General features: G+C 37.7%; 1 protein-coding gene across 2 annotated transcripts in view; it reads right to left on the bottom strand.

Moving 5' to 3' along the window:
• LOC100250492 (DNA gyrase subunit A, chloroplastic/mitochondrial) overlaps nucleotides 1-17,040 on the bottom strand; it is an 88,099-nt gene that overhangs the window by 27,382 nt on the left and 43,677 nt on the right. For both annotated transcript variants that reach the window (XM_010660695.3, XM_002271638.5), the window contains exons 13-15: nucleotides 10,672-10,720; nucleotides 8,967-9,053; nucleotides 3,539-3,632 (exon numbers count right to left, since the gene is read on the bottom strand). In XM_010660695.3, coding sequence (XP_010658997.1) covers nucleotides 3,539-3,632; nucleotides 8,967-9,053; nucleotides 10,672-10,720 — 230 coding nt within the window. The remainder of the gene's footprint in view (nucleotides 1-3,538; nucleotides 3,633-8,966; nucleotides 9,054-10,671; nucleotides 10,721-17,040) is intronic.

Below are 17,040 nucleotides of genomic sequence, written 5' to 3'. Positions count from 1 at the left end.
CTCCAGATGGTCCACCTGCAAAACCAGTTTCCCTTCCTCTAACCAATCAAATCCCTTGATGTCCCTCCTCAATGCCTATGGCATGTGGATCACCATGTCATATTTAAAACAAGGTTACAAGTGAGGATGCACACAAGCCTAAGTAGCATGTCAGTACAAGGGGTGGCATACACACATAAGACGCCGAATGGGTGACTCAACTCGGCAAAAATTGAAGTGTGAGATTTTGTTGGGCTGAGATTTTTTGTCAAAGGGGATGCCTTGAGAAGAAGTTTTCAAGTGGATGAATATTTCTTTCCAATTTTTTTTTTTTTTAATTATAGAAAAATTCATTATGCCAATGGAAGCACTTATGATGTCTTTTCCTATCGGAATGCTTAAAAATCTCTTTAAAGAGGCAGCCACAAAAAAGAGAAGGGGGGAGGGAGGGGGTGTTTACTCTCTCTGAGGGTAGTAATAGAACATGGTTGACAAGAAGTATGCTACTCTAAAGGCACAACCTTTTTTTTAATAGACAAAAGCAAATTGAATTAATAAACGCTTAAAAAAAGGGCGCACCCTATGTATACAGGCAACATACAACCAAAAACCCAACCAGGCTGCAGAAAAGAGAGAAAAGACCTATGATAGGAAAGGCTAGTCGCCATTAAGGACACCCAAAAAATTCAAAAAAAGAGGGATTGTCTAATCCCAAAAACTGTTGAGACCACTCTAATAGTAAAAGGATAAAGAGATTCCTCAAACTTTGGTCAGACATCTCTTCCTCCTAGGAAGTCCTTCAATTTTGTTCTACCCAAATACACCCAAAAAGACAAATCGAAGACAATCTCCATACTGCTCTTATCTTCTTCCTTAGCCCCTTAACTTTCCATTCTAGAAGATTTCTCACTGAATGTCTGAATCCGGGAACACCCATACCGGTTCGAAAGAAGTTAACAGCATAGTCCAAAGCTTCCTAATCTTATCACAATGTATCAAAATGTGGTCAGTCGATTCCTAACTATCTTTACAAAGGTTGTACCTATTAGCCATGGACCATCCCCTCTTCATTAACGTGTCTACTGTCAAGATTTTCCCCCAAACTGCTTCCCAAGCAAAAAAATGACTTCTAAAAGGAGCACAGAGACCCAAGATCTCTTTGGCAAGGAATAAAACATGTTTTCAGCCCTTAACGACTTATAATATGATTTGATACTAAACTTTCCCCTCCCATCATTCTTCCCAACTAAAGAATCCTCTCTTTCTTGAACCTTTAGCGCATAAATGTGTTCTAAAAAAACAGTCACCTCCTCCAGTTCCTAGTCTTGGAAAGATCTTCTGAAATACACATCCCAACAACTGCCTCCATCCCCTTGCCTCGCCATAGGTCTGCCACTGTAGCATATTTGTGGGCTGCAATCCTGAATAGAGAAGGAAAAACATCCTTCAGCTTAGAATCCCCAACCCAATTATCCCACCAAAAACCCATGTGTCTACCATTTCCAATACGAATACTTGTTCTAAGAATGAACTCTTCCCACCCTTTTCTAATATCATTTGCCCCTTCTTTCTTCGGGATAAGAACTAAAAAGGTTGCGTTAAGACTTTGAAGCACAGCATTCTGCAAATAAAATTCCTCAAAAACCTACATCACTTCCCCACCCACTATAGGCTAACTGAACTTCCAAAACGCCAATGAGAATCCGTCCGACCATAGTGCCTTATCACCCCCCAAATCTGAAAGAGATTTAGTTACCTCTTCCTCTGAAAATGGCTCCTCCAAGCCCTCATTATCCAAGGAATCCAGACTCCTAAATAACCCTGAGTCCACATCAGGTCTTCTCACTTGTGAATCTTCAAACACAGATTTGAAGTAGGACCCAATCCCTTCTTTAAGCTCCTCCTCATTTTCAAAACGTGCACCCTGATAGTAAGGCTACTTATAAAAATTCCCCTTCTTCTTGCACTAGCCATGCAATGAAAAAACTTGGTATTATTGTCTCCTTCCTTCAGCTATAAAGCCCTTGATTTCTATCTCTAGGAAGTTTCCTCGAGGATGGCCAAGTGACTATACTCATCATTGGCTATCCTCTTATTTCTCCTATCTTCCTCAGAGAGGGATCTTAGCCCTTTAAAGGCACAACCTAAAGCTTCTAACATGAGCACGGTGTGATGGTGAGCCTCAGACATTGACCTTAGTTGCAACATGGGACACAACTGTGGCACATAACATAAGCTATGCATGCCTAGATAAAAGGAATCGACAAGGTTGGCATGCATGAGCCCACAATGCAATGGATGTAGGCCATGGGCTAAGAAGAGAACTTAGCATACAATGGCTACGTTGCGTCAAGAAAGTGAGCCAATAAAAGGTTTGGCACACGTGGGACCACCTATGCGTACATCAATGGGTTAAGTGACACACATGGGTTCAACATGGTGCAACACTTAGCATTGGTGAAAGATCAAGCAAGGGTTGTTAGATGCTAAGAGCATGACACCTAGAGACGTGAAATTGTGGCACCTTGGCATTAGGGAAAGCCCAAGCAAGAGACTGTTGGCACATCAAGGAAATGAAACCTAGCATGGGATGTTGCAAGGCATTTAGCATGAGACGTGGTAGGTTGAGATTCTTGTTAGACACATGGAACGAGCTAGGAAAATCTATACAAAGACGGGGCAAGTGGTATGCAATGGTGCAACAAGACCTATATTAAAGATGGGGCAATTATTCACATTGCAAACTAGATCCTCCAAAAAATTGGACTGAAAAGTAGTGTGCCTAATATGGTGTCCATCAAATTAGAACGTTGAATAACATTGTCAAACTCGAATGATCATTAAATATAACACAACTCCTCCCAAAACATTGATATTAATCTAAGGATATTGGATCCATAGATCGCCATTGATCACTATTACACATTAGCACCAAGAGATTGAAACTTTATTGGAAACCAAGCAACACATAACCCCCAACTTCATTGTCCCTAGATTTTGTTCCTATGTTCTATTGTACTTGCTCTTGAAGCTTTGAAAGATCCCTCCTTTGTGCTGACTCTTGTTTCAACTTATACTTTTGTTAATGGTTAACATATGAAAGGGAATAAGCTTGGAAAATATTCCACACCTGTTTCAATAACTCCTAAGTTGTAACAGATAAGCTTGGAAAACTTCGATAGCAAAATTCAGGTTTTCTATATTTATACATTTTTTTAATATTTGGAGTTCATCATGAGTGCTTTCTTTTCTATGTAGCATCACAAAAATTTTCCATATTTACTGAGAATTTAGTTTCCTCCTTTTTGTAACACTAATAAATAGCACAATGTATTGTAACCATCAAGGTGCATTTCACCACTTGCAAAACCACAAACATGAAAAAAGGAACAACCTCTAGGGAAAAGAAAGCTTAAAACAAATTTCAACAAACAAAAGGTTACATGGATTTAAGTCAAACAAAACAAACAAGAACTATTTGAACTCTGCAGAAAAAATATGCAATCAAATAGGCATCTTGAACAAAAAATTTAATAAAACAAAACTACGTAGACCTCACCATTTCTCAAACCAGTTGATGCCATTGCATTACTTGGAGCTTCCTTAATTACACGAATTACTGCATCCAAATTATCAAGCCCCACCACAATACCCTAAGAGCACATGAAATGTTACTATACTACTAAAAATGTAGGCATTTCGTGAGGGAGTGACTGGAGATCCTGTTTAATTAAAAAAACCCATTTTTTCTTTTTCAAACTATTTGAAATTTGATAGTCCCGATGCATCATTTGCAATGTAGCCATTCAACAACAATGATTCACAAAGAAATTTCATAGTAACCTACATAGTTAACAAAAACATGCAATGAACCATAAGATATAAAGCAATACATTCTTTTATGTAATAAGTATATCATAATACATATGCCATAGACAATAAAATGATATAATTATACAAGATCCCCAAAGGAGACAAGATGCAGTGATGCAATGATAGATTGATATGGGGCTGGGGGGAAGATGGCACACCACAGCCCAGGAGTGGAACTAAATCCTAAAAAAGAGCACAAGTTCATAACTGGACATAGTTAATCAATATTGGAGGTAAGAAGCAGTCAGTTGTGGCAAAGGAACAGAGATCTCTGATCAGGCTCTCATTAAGGTAAATTAATGAAGCTTCAAATCAATTCCTGAAATGTTAGGGGACTGAATAAATCAGGGAAAATGCAGGTGGTGAAACCTTTGCTTCAGTCCTACAAGGCTGCACAGGAGTGGAACCAAACCCCAAAAAAAGCACAAATTCATAACCGGACATGGTTAATCAATATTGGAGGTATGAAGCAGTTAGTTGTGTTACAGGAACAGAGATCTCTGGTCAGGCTCTCATCAAGGTAGATTAATGAAGGTTCAAATCAATTCCTGGAATGCTAGGGGACTGAATAATTCAGGGATAATGCAGGTGGTGAAACCTCTGCTTCACTCCTACAAGGCTGATTTGGTGTGCCTCTAAGAGTCAAAAAAGAAAGTTATTTGAATAGAGGCAGTAAGGAGCTTGGGGCTAAGGCATTCTTGGAATGGGGTGCCATTGATGCATGGGGGACTGCTGGAGAGCTTGCGGTCTTCTGGGATAGCAAAACCTTGGAATTGCTTGATAAGGAAATAAGGGCTTTCTCTCTTATGTAAACTTAAAATTTGTGGGGTGATTTTTCTTGGGTGTTCACAGGAGTTCATGTTCTTGTTTTATGAAATGAAAGGAAGTCCTTCCAAGAAAAGTTAGGTGATTCCATAGAGGACAGGAACCTGATTAATATTCTGCTGGTTGGGGGAACCCTTAATTGGAATGGAGGTCAACGTGGCCAAGCTTTTTCTCTGTTGGATCCCTTTGTTATTTCTAGACAGTGGGAAGAGCTGTTTCGTAATGCAACTCAACATTTGAACTAGACCAGTCCTAGATCATTACCTAATTGTATTTGATGATGGATTCCTAAGAGCTATAAAATACCCTTTCAGATCTGAAAATATGTGGCTCAAGGAAGAGGGATTCAAGGAGCTAGTAGTTGGGTGGTAGGGAAGCTATGTGTACAGGGAGTACTTGTCTCAGGATTCCATTTACATTGAAAGCTCCGAAAAAGGCTCATGCAAGATGCTAGGATGCAAATGAAAGTGAGGATGGCTTGGAAGCTCCAAAACAGGAGGACAGGCGTTCAGCCATTTGAGAATATAACAAGCTAGTTGTGTTAGAGGAAACTGCTTGGATCCAAAAATCTTGAGATTTTGGTTGAGATAGGACAGAAACACCAGACTTTTCCATAAATTAGCTAATGCTCATAAAAGGTTTAATTTCAAAGGCAGACTGTGCATTGAAGGTTCCTTGCTTACAGAAGAGGTTGAGCTGAGAAAGAGCATTTCGTAATTTTTTTTGTAGCAGCTTTTTGCTGATTCAGAGAGTCATCAGCATAGTATGTGGGATTCTCAAGCAGTTGGTGGAGGCAGACAATACAGGATTAGAGATACTCTTTAGTGAGAATGGAATCCGGGCAGTGCTTGGTGAAGTGAGCGGGGACAGCACAAGGCCCAGATGGCTCAATTTTGACTTTCTAGTAAAGCTGTTAGGATGTACTTTGGTCAGACGTGATTGATTTTATTAATGACTTCCATTCTTATGGAACTTTAGGAAGGAGCATGAATGCCTCATTCCTAATGCTATTCAGATTCCAAAAAAGGGTGGTGCAGAAAATATAAAAGACTTTACACCCATTAGTTTGATAAGTAGTTAGTATAAGTTTCTGGCAAAGGGCTTGGCAAAAAACTTGAGACACTTATTGGCAAAGTGACTTCTAAGTCTCAAAATGCCTTCGTAAAGGGAAGATAGATCTTAGATGTCTTCCTGATGGCTAATACGATTATGGACGAAAAATGCAGAAGTTTTGAGGCCTACCTTGTTTGTTTATTTTTTTCTTTTTTCTTTTCCTTTTTTTTTTTTTTTTTTTTTTTTTTTGTGCATGCGAGAAAATACATTAAAAACACTAGAAAAGAGTGCAACAAGGCATACACGATGTATAGAAATCAATTGGTTTCTAGAGTGGACAGCTTTCCTAGTAAGCATTTGGACTACAGTTGGGTGCACCTTTTGAGTCTGTTTTAGTGTGGGATGAAGTTGAAATGACTTCACAGTTGAAAATTACCTTGAGAAAAAAGTGAACTTATCCTAATAGGCAAATGGATAACATTGACCAGTTGACTAATCAATTGGGTTGCAGAATGGACAACTTTCCCACTGTGTTTATGGAACCACACTTGGGTGCACTTTTTGAGTCTGTTTCAGCCTGGGATGAAGTTGAGGAGAGGCTTAAAACAATATTTGCTTCTTGAAACTCATATTATCTTTGAAAATGTGGTAGACTCACGCTTTTGAAGAGTTTTGATGTGGGATGAAGTTGCAGAGAGGCTTAAAAGAATATTCCCTTCTTGAAACCGACATTATCCTCGAAAAGGAGGGAGACTAACTCTTTTGAAGAGTAAAACAATATATATTTTGTCAGCCTTGGTTATTCCAAGAAAAATATATAGCATATTGGAAAGCATTTAGAGGGAATTCCTGTGGATTGAAGGCCTCCTGGAGAAGAAGATTCATTTAGTAAAGTGGGCAATTAATTATTTAGACAAATCAGACAGAGGGCCTAGGGATTAGTAGCTTTGGACCTTCCAATAAACCCTTGTTAGAAAAGTGGCTGTAGAGATTTACTCTCAAAACATGACACTTTTTACAGAAAGATGATTGTGGAGAACTATGGAGAACTAAAAGAGGTGTTGTTGCACAATGGAAGGTAGAGAGACCTATGGTTCAAGCCTAAGGAAAGCAATACGGAAGGGTAGGATTGATTTTTTTCTCAAGGACAAAGTTTGATATTGGTAATGATCGTGGAGTCAAATTTTGGATATACCATTTGTGGTGATCCTAGGGTTATTCCACCTTGCAATCCATGAGGGGGTTTGGGTTTGGGTTTGGGATTATTGGAATGGTGCTTGCTAGAATCTTAGATTTAGGAGGAATCATTTGGATATAAAAGTGGCTATCGTTGATTCCTTAGTATTTATGTCGTCTACTATTCTATTTCTAGTCGTCTGGTAGACAAACAACATGGAAGACACAAGGATAGACTCCTTCAAGTAAGGTCATATCATAAAATCCCGAGTATTAGGAGATCTTCATCCACGCCTCAGCTAAGTTCTTTGTGTGTGTGTGCATGGGTGTGTGTGTGAGAGAGAGAGAGAGGGAGAGAGAGAGAAAGAAGTTGTATGGGAAAAGATTTTTACTATCGACCAACTAATAAGGAGATGATGGAGTATGCTCAGTCGGTGTTGTCTTTGCAACAAAGATTTAAGATATGCTGACAACATATTCATTAGTTATACTTAGTCTGTGGTCCTTGGTGTGTTCAATATTTGATGTCCTTGGGGTTTTTGAAAGTTGGAAATCATAATTTCTTATTATTTGAAGAAAATTGAGTGCAATTTATAGACTACCTTCTAGATAATACAATCAGAAAAAAGAAGTTAACTCCTATAATTCTGCACCTAGTTAGTGAAACCACCAACTACAATATTCTACAGTTGTACAGTTGATATATACAATATGGAAGGGAATAAATTCCTTGATTTACCATTCCTAAAAGTCCACGTTTTCTAATAGTTTTGCTTGATTGTTAAGGATGTTTTGCTTTATCGGCTTGATGCTTCTTTTTTCTTTTTCATTTTCTTAAATTTGGAGCCAATGCAAGATAATTTGGAAGTTGATCCCTTTATCCATTCTCTAATCACTTCAAGGAGCGTAATAGTAGAACATTTCATGGCGTGGATAAATCTTGTTTCATTGTGAAGGATGTGCTCCGAAAGACTTTGCTTGTCGATAAAAGGAGATGTGTGCCCTGGGCCTTGGACTTTCCTGACAGTATGGGAATTGGTTAGCTAGTTTGTGCAATAGGGTCTACAATTCTTTTCTATTTGTGTGTTGCTTGTATATTTCATGTGTACGTGAGTTACACTCTCTTTTTGTTAGGTGTTTATTGAAGATTTTTTTCCTAAAAAGTTATTGGATTTATTATTTAAAATGTACTTTAAGGTTAGAAATTGATAATAACAGAGAAAAGGAGAGATCAACTAATGTTACATGAAAACGCTACACACTAGTTGTGATAGAAACACATAAAAAAATTGAAAATTTAGTAAATTCATTCTTGCAATGAAAATTGGAGAACTACTATTTGAATGTTGACCTTGAATATGATGGTAAATCAAAATTTTCACTTAGAATATTCATTTTTTGTTCCTTTTCTTTCTTGCATTCATTTTTTCTCTAGAGGAAGAAATAATGATGAGTTTGGATTAGAACATCAAAGGTGACACGTAAAAATCAACATATCAACAACAAATGAGTAAACATGACCATTTAAAACTTGGAACTAGAAATTCTAGTTGAACATTCAAAAGTTCATCTAATAGATTTCTTACACATTAAATGTAATATTTTTCTAAATTGAATTTGAGAAAATTCTCGTATTCAATGTTTTCATATGTATGATATGGATAAATGCTTATGGTTTAACTCATTTTGTCTTACTATCTTTTATGAAATTGGTTAGACATTGGTCTATACTTCATTCTTATAATATAAATGTCGTTCATTTATGTAGGCATACTTTTTTTTCACTCTCAAAAAATAAAATAAAATTGTGATACAAGATACATGAAAGCAAAAAAATAAAATAATAACAATTGATAGTGATATGATTAAGAGTTAACAACTATGCTTATATATTATTTGAAAGCAAAGATCATTGCAAATTCTATTAGAAAAAGAATAAAAGCCATGTATAATGCTATGAGAATCAGAATGAAATGGAGTTTCATGTCGAACTACATGTCATTTTATGTTCTTTAATTAAATAATTTTGGAGAATACCTTTTAAGGTATCTCCAACATACCTCAACAATATGTCTTCTTTCTTGTGCTTGTGACAGCTTAAACCTTGCTCGCCTCTCAACAACAGAGCATCTAAAATCTAAGAATGCCTGTGGATATAGATAGTTAGTTCAAATACATTCCATGACACTAGCACAAACAAAAAAACACAAAAGTAGATTCACACGCGTGCGTGTGTCTGTTACATTTCCCATGGTACATGACAAGTGTGTGTGAGTGTGTGTGTGTTTGTTGTATTCTCATGCTACATGACAAGTGTCTTGAAATTTTATGTATTTTGGGCTCTAATAGAAAAGCAGCACATCTAAATACATTCACAAAGTTGAATATTTTATATGGGGAAAATTATACATATGATACCTTAAGATTTCTTCTAAGACGTTGGAGAGAGAGGGTTAATATGGAAACAAGTATGAGAAAATGCATGAGAAAATTCTTTTCAAAGGATAAGTCAGTTAACAGATAATTCCTTCTATGTGATTCATTTTAAGAAGAATTTGTTCAGGATACTTTGTTTGGAGTTCTAGAGGAATTTGGGTTTGCCATTGTGCTGATCTATTGCTTTATAGTTGTTGCTATTTCTTATGTGTGCTTCCATCAAAATTTAGCCTTATCTATCAGATATAGATTTGATTTTTTCAACCAACCAGTCAGCTTGATCTGTTAAGCTTCAAAATATGTAATATAACATCACACTCTGGTGCAATAAATATTCAAGCTCACCAATCTTTAGTTTATCTTTAAACTTACAGAAGACAAGTATGATATATGATGCATGGAGTAAGGTCTGATGCTCAACTCAAACTGAATATTTTACATGTGGTCAGAGTCTGGTGGCTGCATTTTCAACTAGTTCACATGCAAAACTGGTGTAGGCATCTTCAAGTGTGCAGAAGAAGAAGAGGGCAGCATTAAATTGAGTACTTCTGAAACTGAGTTTAGACCACAAAATTAAATAAATAAATAAATAATCCTTGAGTGACCTACCAAGTTCTTATGGGTTCAAAAAGATTTTATGAGTTTGGGTGTTCTGGCTGGAAGGAAAGAAGAGGCCCTTCAACAAAAAATATGAACAGAGAGTGAAATGTGGGAGAGAATTCACCCAACCATCATTTCTAATGTTGCAACAAGAAGCATAGCTGTTTGTCATAATGATAACTGGCTGTGGAGAATCTACTATCTTTATATGCCCTTCGATGGAAAATCCTTCACATACCCAAATCAAACCTAAACAAAACCAACTCCTTCCCTCAGTACACACATCATTCTTCCTCCCTCCCTCCTTCCTTATCCCCACCATGTGGAGAAAAAAAAGAGAAGAAAGAAAGAAAAGATTCAGAAAGTGCTGTATAGACCTATCCTGTTCTGTTTCTTTCTTTTCCAGCGAAGGACCTCTCAGCCTACCCCCCTCTTTTTTTTTTTTTTTAAGTACTCTTTGTCATACCTCTTCTGTGCATTTGGCAATAATGCCTAATAAAGTTTTTGTTTTTTATATGGGCATAGTTGTAAGTAAATCAAGGAGTAAACCCAATAGAATGAAGTGTTGAAAGTTCTCATTCTATTGTACAAAAATGCAACAAAACAAATAAGGTCATATATATATGCACTGACTTATAAATACCCTACCATCAACTCACACACATGCATGCACACACATACACACACAAGAAGAAGAGGAAGAAGAAAACACTGCATGTAACTAGTCACCTGAAGCAACTCCTTCAGACCCATCAGTTTAGGTTGTCCATCGAGAATACTGTGAATAAGTTAGAGATATAAGGAAACATCAAAGCAAGTCTTAACAAATTCATTTTGGTACATCCTTAGTTGAAAAAGGTGAAATAATTAAAATGGAAATATTATACTAGTAGAGAGATATAAAGGGTGTCATATCACAAATAATTACCATTTCACCAAGTTGCACCAAAAAGTGTCAGTCCTATTAACAGACATACTAAGCCTCAAATGCAGTTGTACAAGTATTGTTTACCTTGTTTATTTGTGATACAAGAACTGTTTACCCATTTTATGAACAAAGAACAGTGTTCATGATTTTTTTTTGATAGGCAAAGGCACAGAAAAAGTATATTAATAAAAACCGGGAGGCCACCGGCAAACCCAAAGCATACAGGAAGTATACAACAGGTGCCTATAGGCGAAAACAAAAAAAAAGAGGGATACAAAAAACTCACCTACCCTCATCTCTAGCCCAAACCGCTCAAAAAAGTTAATCAAAGAAATAGGCCCTTCAGCTATACACAACTTAGACCAAGACCACAAATTACAAACAAAACAATATTTCAACCTTTGGATCGAAAAATCCTCATTTTCAAAAAACAACCCTATTTCTTTCCTTCCAAACCGTCCAAAAAAGGCACAAAGGGGCTGCTCTCCAAACCTTTACTCGCTTCTTGCCCACAAACACACCATGCCACCCAAAAAAGGCACAATGTACATGAATATAATGCAAGCATATGAGATGTATACAGAAAACCAAGAAAAAACATCAGTCAAACACGCTATCATAATCTTACTGTGACCTCTAGATGGGGATCATAAGAAACAATTGGCATTATAGCACAAAACAGGGCCATCTCTATTTCTAACCAGCACAACTCTGCTTACTCACAACTTCTCCTTCCTCACCCATATCCATCTTCATCTAAATTTGACTGCAGGCATACTTAAAAGTAAACAAATGAAACACAAAACATAACAGTTCATGACACCAGAGTAGCACAGCTCACTTTACTATGTCAACACTTATCTTTGGAATGTCTTTTGTTCTTGTTCTTAGTTTATATGAGTGTATGCCTTGTCTTCATTTTAGTATCAAAACCACCAATTAGAAGAACTGTTGTTGAAAGCATAATGTTGACGGAGCTCAAGAAAATCTGAGTCACACCCAATTCACAGTGAGCTTTATAACCTGTATTAAGAGCTTCATGGCATTCAGCATTGTTTCCTGTTGGCATTGGCCAGATATTTGATCAGTTACCTTAGCCATCATACGCTTTATAACGGCAAATCTACTTATATCATTGTACCAAAGGACCATTGATAATGTGATAAGAGACAGTAAATAAGTCCTCGTATATGATGTTTATAAGGGAATGTTTTAATCCAAAAGTGATCATGTTATTAAACAATAGAGAAAAGTTTCTCAGCTATGGATACTAATGATAATCTCCAATTATTATCATTTGGCCATTGAGGTAGAGATACTAGCACTTTTAGAACATCTACTACAAGCCAAGGCTTGAGTCTTTCCAATCTTTGGCCAGTGAAGATGCTGCTATTCTTATTTCATGGGTAACTAATAAGGAAACAAGTCTCTAGAAGTATGATCCATGACTTCAATAAATTTTTTATATTGCTCGAGACCTGAGATGCTCTCTCTCTTGGATTCTCAACTGAATGAACCATGAAGTGAATCTTCTGGCTAAGAGAGTAGCCAAGCAGGTAACTTCTCATGTAGGAGATTTTTTATCTTCCTGAGTTTCATAGATCGCTTGTAGGCATCATACATTTTCCTTTCTATCTTTCAGCTGTGCAGCTTATCTCCCTTTTCCTAGGGAGTATTTCGCACTTGTTCACTAATTTTTACAGTGCATATGCCTAAAGAATATAAAAACGAAGCTTTCATATTAGGAACAAATGATATCAAAAGTACACGAGAGAGAGAGAGAGAGGACATGAGTCTTTCCAAGTCCTCTATCTCAACATCGATGAGGCTATGACGAAAGTGAAGTTCCATTTAAAAGGAAAAGAGCCAAGAATAGATGCCACTGGGGAAATTATAATTGTCACAATGGAAATTGAGAGCAAATAGGTTAATTCTCCCACTACAAGTCTTCTCAAAAGCAAATCATTGCCTCATCCCCCATCACAAAACAGGAATGACATTAGAAATCCTAGACAACTTGTGCCATGGCCTTGTAAGTGCATCGATGTGACCATTTGACTATAATGTTGGCATCCCAACAGTTGGGATGAGTCTCATAGATACGCAATATTACGTCATGCCAAAGAGCATCACTCTCCTTAGGATAACTCTAATGCCATTTTTCTAGGAGAGCTCTATTTATTAAAGGAATCTTCCCTATTCCCAAACCCGCTTCCAACTTGGGCTTAATACCTATTCTCAACTAATGAAAAAGGTCTCTCTTTACCTCCTAAGCCTCTTAACAAAGAAACCCTATTCATTTTCTCAATCTTTATCACCACTACTAATGAGATCCCATACAAACAAAGGAAGTAACCAAGAATATGAGACAAACAAGACTGAATTAGGGTTATCCGTCCACCTAAAGACAAATATGTTTTCTTCCATCCATCCAATCTCCATGAAATTTCATCTAGCATTGGATCCCCAAAAACATTAGCCTTTTGGTTCCCCCTAAAGGGAGACCCAAATATTTTAAGGGTCACTCGGAAACTTCACATTCAAGAATTGAAGCCAATCTAGCAATCTAATCTTGACTCATGTTGATACCAAACAAAGTGCTCTTGTCTAGATTGATCTTAAATCGTGAAATATGCCCAAGTACCAATAAGATTAGGTTAAGGTTTTGCAAGTCCTCCATGCTAGATCTTGAGAAAAAGATGGTATCAAGCACAAACTACAAGAGGGTCACACAAGTTCTACTCCTCCCTACTAAGACAAGAGACTACTCTCCTCTATCCTGAAACATCATCCTACTTGAGACATCGGCTACTATGGTGAAGAGGAAAGTATAAAAATAATCTCCTTGCCTAATACCTCTAGTTTCTTTAATCCATCCTATGGCACTACCATTCACTAAGACCATGAAATTTTTTGAAAAAAAATACCTCCTCATCCACAACCTCCATCTGGTGCTAAAACCCTTCCTTTCTAGTGCTTAATCCTAAAAGTCTCACTCCACATGATCATAGGTCTTTTCAAAATATAAACACTACTCCCTCCTCTCCTAATCGTCACTTCTCATCCATCATTTCATTAGTTATCATTCCTGTATCCAAATTTGTCTCTCATCAACAAAGGCTCCTTGAGATAAATGAATAGTTCCATGAAGGACTCCTCAGATACAACCTAATAAGACTTTGGCTATAATCTTGTACAAACTTGTAACCAAGCTTATTGGTCTCAAATTTGAAAATTTGATTGTCTGATTCCTCAACATTAGAGCTATAAAGGTAGCATTGGTACCACTCTCTTCCAAAATGGGAAACTAATCAAACCCTTCTATCCTGCACGAGTCTCCCAACCTTTAGAATACAAATTTCTAAGAAATCATATTATTTCCTCTTACATATTTTGAAGATTATCTACAGAGGCCCCTCACTTTCACAAATCACTACCCTAGCCCACTAACCCTTTAGGATTAGCTCCTTTCTTAGCCCATCCTCTTTGATAACACTTGCATAGGAACGCTTCACTCTGCATAGGCCACAACCCACTAACTTCTCAAATATCACTGCCTCTGTCGACCTAACCAAGGAATCACTGGAAGGGATTTCTTCAACTGAAGAGATCTCCATCCTTAAGATTTCTCATCCTCTTCCTTTAGCACCCTCAAGAACCACCATTACTATTTTTTTATTTGATAGGAAACGACAAAGGAATATATTGATAAAAAGAAGGTACAAAAGAAGGATGAGGAATCCTCCCAGCAAAGAAAAACAAGACTACAAGAAATCAAATATAAGAAAGTACATAAAGAGAAAAGACACTCTAGTTACACGCCGCTAACCAATCAAGTTGTAGCATGTTAAGAGGAATCCCCTTAAAAACCTTAGAACAAAAAGCCCAAAAAGAGGTAAGAAAACAAATAGAATCCCAAAGATACTCAGAATTCCTTGCTTTGTCCTCGAAAATCCTTGCATTTCTTTCCCGCCACACCACCCACATTAAAGCGATGCACGCGTTTTGCCATAAAACAATCCCTCTCTTGGAAAATCCAAAACCATTAAAATTACTAGATAACATGTCAGAGATGCTCCTTGGGGAAACCCAATCCATCTTTGTTGATTGAAATAATCTGTGCCACAACCCTATCGTCAAAGAGCAATGAAGGAAGAGGTGATCTACTGTTTCTCCATGCTTCATGCACAACTTACATATGTCAGGGCTAAGTGCTTTGTAGGGTCTTCTCAATTGTAGCAAGTCATTAGTATTAACCTTCTTGTGAGCCACCAACCAGACAAAGGACTTGACTTTAAAAGGGACTTGGGCATTCCAAACAAACTTGGTAGGGAAAATTGTAGGCGACTCAGAATATTGGGACAAGGCCAGAAAGAAAGATTTGACTGTGAAAAGACCTGAAGGAAATAAGGACCAAGATCTCTTATCTGGAACCGAAGATGAAATGTGTAGACGATCAAAAGACTGCATGAGGCCCTCTAGATCTTCTATCTCAGAATCAGAAAGATTTCGGCGAAAAGTGAAATTCCAAGAGAAAGGGCGGGTATAACCAAGAATTGATGAAATAGGAGCATTTTTATCCATGACTACTCTAAGTAATCTTGGATATTGGACACCCAAAGGTTGTTCCCCCCACCACAAGTCATCCCAGAACCGAATTCTATCCCCATTACCTACCACAAACCGAGTAAACTTGGAAAACTCTTGGTAGACTAGTGCAATGGCCTTCCAAGGACAACGATGAGACCATCTAACTATGTTGTTGACATCCCAACCATTGGAGTGTGATCCATAAATGCTTAAAATCACCTGATGCCATAGAGCAGAACCCTCTCTAGGATATCTCCACAACCACTTCCCTAAAAGAGCGACATTCCTTATAGATATCTTTCCAAAACCCAATCCCCCTCTCGATTTCGGCTTACACACCACGTCCCAATTAACCAAATGGTCTCTTTTGCCTTCCCCTACGCCTGACCATAAAAAATCTCTTTGCATTCTCTCAATTTTTGCTGCCACAGAGGCGGGAATCTTAAACAAGGAGAGAAAATAACAAGGCATATGGGTGAGACAAGATTGAATGAGAGTAATTCTGCCTCCAAAAGATAAATATGCCTTCTGCCACCCATCTAATCTCCTTGATATCCTCTCAATCACAGGATCCCAAAGGCCACTCGTCTTAGGATTCCCTCCCAGAGGAAGACCCAGGTAAAGTATAGGCCACCCAGAAGCCTTGCAGTCAAGCATCTCGGCCAACCTAGAAAGGTGATTCTGCTCAAGATTAATACCATAGATATTGCTTTTGTCAAGATTAACTTTCAAACCGGAAATATGCCCAAACACTAGCAGGACATTCTTAAGGGTCATCATATCCTCCTCCCGAGAGCTGGAAAAGAAAATGGTATTATCTGCAAATTGTAAGTGGGAAACCCTTGTTTTATTCCTACCCACCTTGAAACCCTCCAAGACGTTTCTCTCCTCAGCTTTCAATAACATCCTACTCAACACATCTGCCACTATAGTGAACAAGAACGGTGATAAAGGGTCTCCTTGTCTTAAACCTCTAGATGCCTTAACCCACCCTTTCGCATTACCGTTCACCAGGACTGCAAAAGAAACCGAGGACAAGCAACCTCTCATCCATTTCCTCCATCTAATACCAAACCCTTTCATCTCCAACACATGATCCAAAAAATCCCAACTCACATGATCATAGGCCTTTTCAAAGTCAATTTTGAATACAACTCCTTCCTTCCCTGATCTTCTTTTCTCATCCACTATCTCATTGGCTATGAGAACTGCATCCAAAATTTGTCTCCCTTGTACGAAGGCTCCTTGAGTAGAGTGGATGGTCTCATGAAGTACCCCTCTTATACGCCCTGCTAACACTTTGGCTATTATCTTGTAAAGACTAGTGATCAAGCTAATAGGTCTAAAGTCTGAGATTCTCCTTGACATGCTTTTTTTATGTAACAGAACTATAAAGGAAGCATTGGTGCTTTGATTAATAATTCCGCTCCTATGAAATTCTGTAAACACTTTCACTAGATCCTCCTTTATCACTTCCCAACAATCTTGAAACACTGCAATGGTAAAGCCATCCGGCCCCGGAGCCTTATCTCTGTCCATCTGAAATATAGCCTTAAAAATCTCTTCTTCAGTAAAGGGGG

Source organism: Vitis vinifera, chromosome 13 (genome assembly GCF_030704535.1).
Source record: "Vitis vinifera cultivar Pinot Noir 40024 chromosome 13, ASM3070453v1".
NCBI classification, from domain to species: domain Eukaryota; kingdom Viridiplantae; phylum Streptophyta; class Magnoliopsida; order Vitales; family Vitaceae; genus Vitis; species Vitis vinifera.
This window is presented reverse-complemented; position numbering and strand designations above follow the sequence as displayed.